Source organism: Brassica oleracea, chromosome C2 (assembly GCF_000695525.1).
Source record: "Brassica oleracea var. oleracea cultivar TO1000 chromosome C2, BOL, whole genome shotgun sequence".
Lineage (NCBI taxonomy): Eukaryota > Viridiplantae > Streptophyta > Magnoliopsida > Brassicales > Brassicaceae > Brassica > Brassica oleracea.
The window spans coordinates 43,734,955-43,742,042 of NC_027749.1; the positions used below are offsets into that span (position 1 = coordinate 43,734,955).

General features: G+C 28.3%; 1 protein-coding gene across 1 annotated transcript; it reads right to left on the minus strand.

Moving 5' to 3' along the window:
• Nucleotides 1-5,681: 5,681 nt before the first annotated feature.
• LOC106326484 (protein PHLOEM PROTEIN 2-LIKE A5-like) lies at nucleotides 5,682-6,796 on the minus strand. The gene is made up of 2 exons (XM_013764456.1): nucleotides 6,279-6,796; nucleotides 5,682-5,878 (listed from the first exon to the last, which is right to left on the minus strand). The coding sequence occupies exons 1-2, from the start codon at nucleotides 6,734-6,736 to the stop codon at nucleotides 5,716-5,718; spliced, it is 621 nt and encodes a 206-aa protein (XP_013619910.1). The 5' UTR covers nucleotides 6,737-6,796; the 3' UTR covers nucleotides 5,682-5,715.
• Between the last annotated feature and the right edge of the window lie 292 nt (nucleotides 6,797-7,088).

Consider the following 7,088-nt stretch of genomic DNA (forward strand, 5'->3'; position numbering starts at 1 on the left):
CTAACGCTGTCTTCGTTGTCCAGATCGTGGTCACGTCTGCGTTACTAACGGGTTTGATGATGTACAATTTGGCGGGGACCACTGTGATGTATATGTTTTGTAAAGCTGTTCAGGGTAAGCTTGTTTGGGAGATAGCTGAGGAGTTTGCGAGAGAGTATGTGAGTTTGCCTTTTGATGACGGTAAAGTTCCTCACGTGGTGTCTGTAGCTTACAACGGATGATGAAGAGTTAATGGTCAGTGTTTGTGTGTTGAATCTTGTTTTAAGTGTTTGACTGAATTGGACATGTCCAAGCTTTTGTAATGTGTGTGAATGATCTAAACGTGTGGTTATTGAAAGTTTTATTGTAAAGATTAATCATCTTCCATGAAAGATTTTATTTTCTTACTAACATCCCTATTTACGGATACAATTTTATTTTCTTTATATAAAAAAATAATTAATATCAAAGTCTTTTTTATTTTAAATTAATTTTAATTTTATGTTTCATGTATTATTTTGAAACAAATGTCATTTAATATTAATTAACAATATCTTTATATATTAGTCAACTATTTTTATATACTTTTTACATAGACATACATGTGCACCTTGATATGAACACCTTGTAACTAAGTATTCACCACAACTGAAGTATCTAATTTTTTTTGAAAGTTTAAATATTTTTTTTAATGTTTTTTTCACTACCGACCAAATTGTAGTGAAATGATTTTCTTAATAATTTTTTTTTCTTTTTCTTAAACTATTATCTGTTTAGAAACTATAATATGAAACTATTGGGTTCACATGACGACTATCTGAAATTCATAACATGAAAATAAATAAATAATATTAATTTTTAGTTTTTACCGAAAAAAAAAACAAAAAAATCAAACATTTTAACCGAATAAACTAAAATGAATATTAATTTAAAATAATAGTTATATTTTAGAAGATTAAAAACCAAAAAAAAAACTTAAAACCGAACCAATATCCAGATTAAACAGATTTAATGTCTTTTTAATTAAAAATAACGAAACTAATAATCACATCCCGCGCAAGGCGCGGATTATTACCTAGTAGTTATTACAAGAAGAAACTTACTACAGAGACTGTAACCTTTTATCAAAGTTTCTATTTGTAGAAACATGTGGTAATGTCACATTACTAAGAGCATGATTACTGGGAGGTTCTTAAGGTGGGATTCTTAGCGGAATATAAGAATCCGTCTCTTAACTTTTAACTAAAAAAGCTAAGAACCGGTTCTTAAATAAGAGTTTTAAGAGTCGGTTCTTAACATTTTTAGTTAAAAGTTAAGAGACGGGTTATTATATTCCGGTAAGAACCCCACTCTAAGAACCCCCAATAATCATGCTCTAATGTGAAACTAAACAAGTTCATTAACCAAAAATAAAACGGCACAAGTATTCTTCTTTTCTCAAGTGATTTGCTCTTCTTTAAGCCTTAGACGGGCAACTGTCTGTTGTTGGTTCAAGTTAACCGTTGAGAGATTGTTGTTTGGTCTTAACTGATGGCTGCTGGTTCTAGAAGCTGGAACGTCGTGGTTATGTTTCCCTTCATATGTTGTTACAACAGCTTTTGGGACATTTTTGCTCTTTCTACATGTTTTCTCACTCCACATCCAGGTGTTGTACAACTGAATTCAATTTATTCCAGAGTCCAGACAATAATCAAATGGAAAACATCATATATATTAAAACAGAAGTCACAATATTTATTCATGTGTGATTTTTTTTTTTAAATTGACTTAATGGATCTATTCCTAGAAAGTCACGTTACATTTAATATTTAATCTTATCATTTAAATTTTGGATCTACCATAAATTTTTATTGGCTATCAATAATTGGATTAAAACAATAGATGATCCATTGGATTTATAGATAGTATAAATTAAATAGATATAATTTAATATTGTAATACTATACCTCTATATGCTAAATATATAAATATTTGTCGATGTTAACTTTTAAAATTATAAAGTTTTTTTTTACATAACAAAAATCATATTATCTAACAATGATTAATCTTTACTACCTTAAACCAATGAAAACAAATTTTAAACTATATATTTTATTTTAAAAATTAAACAAAAACTAAATGTTTAATTATTTACTCGATAATATAAATCTATGAAGCGAAAAGTTTAATTTTTTAAAAACTTTCTAAATTTGTGAAATGTTACAATATCTTTGAATATGACAATAAAATAATATTTTACTAATCTTTATATATAGTAACGATTTTAATAATAAAATAATAAAATAATAATACGAAAATATATATATAGAAGAAGATACAAATACATGTGAAAGTTTGAAACAATCTATTCAATGAAAAAAATATACAGTAAACTTATTATGTTTTAAAAATTGATAGACACATATATATTACAATATATACCAATTTAGAATTGAAACAAAATATTTATTTAAAAATAAATGAAAACAAAAACCTGCGCGGTTGCGCGGATCGAAATCTAGTACTATAGTTGTTTTGAGAATCAAATGGAAAATTATACTAAAGTGTTGATCAAAGATGCATGTAAAGTCGAGGAGCGGGGTTTTGGGATATGATTTCAAAATTTACTTTAGTATACAGTTGCATGTTTATACAACCATACATTTTTGTGTTATGAAGCATTTCATATATCTATTCTATTAAAACATACACTGCGTGTGTTAGACTCTAGTTAGCCATTAAAATCAGAAAAATCAAAACAACTTTTGAGGTTTTAAATTTTATAATTGGATGTTAAATCATATCTCTACAAGGTTAAAGCATTAAAAAAAAGAAGAAAATGCAAAATAATGGTGAAATAAAGGAAATAATGTATGAGGGCCGCAAGAAATAGTTGCAAAACCCCGAACTGCTTTAAAAAAAATGAAGACCAAATTACAAAATTAATGCCACTCATTTAAAAAACGCGTAGAAGAAGCATCATGAGAAGGTCGGGCGTCGAACCCACGTCTGGAACATTGCCATTCAAATTAAATTTATTTGTAAGTAGCTTTATATACATATATATATATATATATATGCAAAAAAAAAACTTAAACACTTAAAACTAATTTCCGACTAATCTTCAACATTTATATCAATTCCTAAATCCATAATAACCGTCTGACTCATGCCTAGCTTAATTTCAAACATAGATATTGGATATAAACTAAATAAAATATTACTATAAAATAATAATTAGACTTTAATTATGTGTATAATAGTTTGAATTGGTTTAGTCACTCATTTTATCAGATTAATTTTATTAATTTCATGAGTTTGACTTTTCACCTTAGATGTGTGAATATATTTTCACCTTTTCGTATATTTGATGTTGATTTTAAAGTGCGGTTAAAAAAAATAAAGTGATGATCAGTACGAAAATGAATAAACGACTATAACCAATATAATTTAAAATCTTATGAACAAATATCAATATTTACAAAATTTAAATATTTTGTTATTTCAAAGTACTTTATATTATAGATGTATAAAATACAAATTGGATTAAATAGTATTAAACAAAAAAATCAGATTATGTTTGAGTATTCTTATGAGTATATTAGGTCGTACAAATGAAAAACAAAATAATAAAAAATTAAGCAGAAAGTTAAGCAAAAGAAAAAATTGTGATAATGCTATGGTATAATTTTAATAGTTTAATAATAGTATTATAGTATACTGAGTTATACAATTTAGAAAGCTTGTAGTAAATAATATTTCAAGTTTCGTTTGCTAATATCTGTTGTCTTTCTTAAATTAATTTTAGGAAGAATATTACTTAATATTTTGAAAATAATTACCAAAAAAAAATTCTTGCGAATTTACTTTTTAGAAACCATGCTATATAAGAAACATATTAAGCTACTTAAAAAAAATTAAGACCCAACAAAATCCTGTGATTTTGTTTTTGAAAAATCATTTTATTAAATTAAAATAATAAGTTACTTTTAAAATTTGTAAATATTGTTCTTTAAGTAGTGTGGTAAAGATTTAAAGAAAGACTAAATTCAGATTTAAAATTTAACAAAAAATATTATGCATAACGTAAATAAATCATCTTGGTAATATTAATTCTAAATTTTTTTGTTCATTAAATATATTTTGGTTTTTGTTACTTCAATTATTTTAATCATCTAAAGGGGCTTGATATAAAGAAAATATTTTTATTACATTCCGAATATATATTATGTTATTTAAGATTATGTTTCAAAGGAATAATATTTTACTATAAATATTTTGTTTTGTTAAACTTTCATTTTTATGAAATCATACTATATATATTTTTAAAAATTTTATAAATGTTTATTTTATTGTAAATTTTTACTTTAAAATCATATTAAAAATTATAAATCTAATTGATCTAAATTATTAAATAAAATACAAAAATAAAATAATTTTTTAAAAAATAATTACAATTATATATAATATTTTTGATTCATTAAAAGTAATATTACAATTTATCGTTGTAAGATTTAACGTGAATGTGACACATATGAAATCAAATAATATTAGTGATGATTAGTTGAACGTTAACTTACTTCTTTAGCTTTAATTATTTTTTAAATCACTAATTCTAACAAATTATGATGCAGCTTTATTTTAAAAGTTAATGCATACAACATTTTTACATCATTTGTTTTCTAATAAGTCTTTAAGTAATTTAATGCTTTCTAAGAAAAAGCTACAACACTGTCTTCTTTTTGTTTGTTTAAGGTTTTTAAAAAAAGACTACTTATTTAATAATTCTAAAGTGATCTGTTTGTTTAACAGAAAAAACAAAAAGAATAACTTTTTATGAAACAAAGAGGACATTTCATATTGCAGTATAAAGTGAAACTACAATCTCATCAGATGTACTTTTGAATGTTAGCATGTCACACCGACAAGGAAAGGACGAGAACAAATACAAATGAGTGACTTGACAGTGGACTTATGCATGCATGAATTTGCATGTGTACACGAAAATCAGTCTTATCTACTCAAACTTTCGATTTCCGGCTATCCACCCACTTCCATCACGTGAGTCAAAAGTTTCCTCCTTTGCAAAAGTTTATCGCTCGTGCGTCTTTCAACATAGACTATAGTCACCACTAATCACTATACTATTAATCATTCATTTTCATTCCTTTCTGTTTTTACGTTTTACCAATTTAAGAGAAACTAACCGGTAATCTCGCAATAGCTTGTATTGTTGGATATGTTTTACTAACCTGCTTGTAGTTGTTGTTGTTAGATCTTGATGTTGTTTCTGGCAGGTGTTGTTAAGAGCAAACCTCTTTTACCGTAGCTATTGCTGGTCAGAAAGATAGACATTTGATGACTCTTAAACTTTTTTTCTTCTGGTTTGGTGGAACTAGGGAAGAAAAGATGCAAGAACTGAATAGATCCACAAACTCAAAGATGGCTGGCCTGCAATTTAGTCACTTGTAAACTTTCTTCCAGAAAAATAAACTCATACAAGTAGTAGATACAAACTCACATTGTGTTAAGACTAATACCATTACAAAAAAGCTATATCTTTCAGTATATAACTGAATTCATATTATTCAAGACAAAAAAATATGTTTATTGGTTATCTCTGGTTAAAACAAAATTGAGATTTGTGTTGCTATGAAGTGAATAAGCGGCATTGATCTCTGAAGCTAAAGTTTTCTTGGTATTCTAAATTCTCTTGAGGGTCTCCAGGAAAGAGAGCCTTTGGTCCATGTCTACGTCCTAACATTTGATAATAATGCTGAAACAATCATGCATGGAGAATGCAATTCTCAAGCTTTCTCCTTTTTCCTCTAAATTATTTTCTTCTTCTTCTTCTGATTTAATTGCTACTATAACTCTCTTGACTTCCTTAACAATCTCTTTGATAAAATCCGCTTCAGAGCTGCCAAAAAAAGTATACCTTATTTTAACAATAGCCTTCGCATTTTGATCTCAAATAAATATCACGACTCTCTGGTTGTAATTGAAGTGTTCAAAAGACCAAGACTAAGAAGAATGAGTATGAGTGTGAGTGATTGTCATTAAAGTGTATAAAAAGCAAGACGAAGAAGAATGAGTGTCAGCAGGGTCTGTCTTGAAAGTTTTTTGTAAAAAAAAAGAATTCCTAAAGATTTTTATAAAAAACTTAAATAATTTACCGAATATGATTATGTATATTAACTCCAGAAAATGAAGAGAAAAAACTAATATTTTGTGAAGGTCTCAAAACCGATCTTGAGTTCGTGTCTGAGTGTGAGTGCTAGTGTGAATGTGAGTGAGTACTGAGTGTGAGTGGGAAGTACCTCTTGTCTTTCAATGACAAACCCATCTTGTCGGAGACACACTCCAAGGCTTCCTTCCACTTCTTGATCTGATCTCCACTAGAAGCTTTCGCGAGCGTCCAAAAGTTCTCACCAAACTCGCCTGTCTGTTTCCTTACGTCTCTTGCATTCACTTTGTAGAAGATTGGGATTATTTGGAGCTTTCTTTCCGCAAGTTTCTTCATCTTCACCAGCTCGTCCATGCACCAGCTTGATTCTGCATACCGGGCAGAGAAGATGGCCAGCGCGATCTTCGACTCTTCAATCCTTGCAAAGAGATCTTTGAGATCTTTGCCTCTCTGCTCGTATTTGTCAACGAAGAAATCGATTCCATGCCTTTCAAAAGCATCAATGAGATGACTAACGAAGCTGTAACGCAGTTCCTCTCCTCGGTAATTGAAGAACACTTGATGGACATCCGTGGTAGAGAATACTCGCATCGATGGAACACAGTTGTCCTGCTAAGTACGTAAGTATGAATTTTTGTATAGCAAAGAACAAATGTGATGGACAGATTGGTAAGGAAGTCTATTAGACCTCATATATATAGTCTTTTCCTACTAATAATAACAAATGTAATAGAATATTGTCAAAGTATGTGTTTCTTCGAGTAGAAGTTGATAACAAATCAATTTCGGCCGACCGGTCCCAGCAAATAAAAGTAACAAATGATGACTTTTTAATTAAACAAACCGACATAAACTTTGTAATTAGAATTTTGCTAAGATCGTGGCCATGATTAAATCACCGCACTTATCAATTATCATGCTCGTGGCAAACGAAAAATTTTTG

What these genes read in the sequence shown, in the direction of transcription:
- LOC106326484 (XM_013764456.1), bottom strand. Translation starts at nt 6,736, where the DNA reads ATGCGAGTATTCTCTACCACGGATGTCCATCAAGTGTTCTTCAATTAC. An exon ending in TTGTCATTGAAAGACAAGAG is followed by an intron (nt 5,879 to 6,278) that starts GTACTTCCCACT and finishes TTTTTTTGGCAG; the next exon opens with CTCTGAAGCGGATTTTATCA.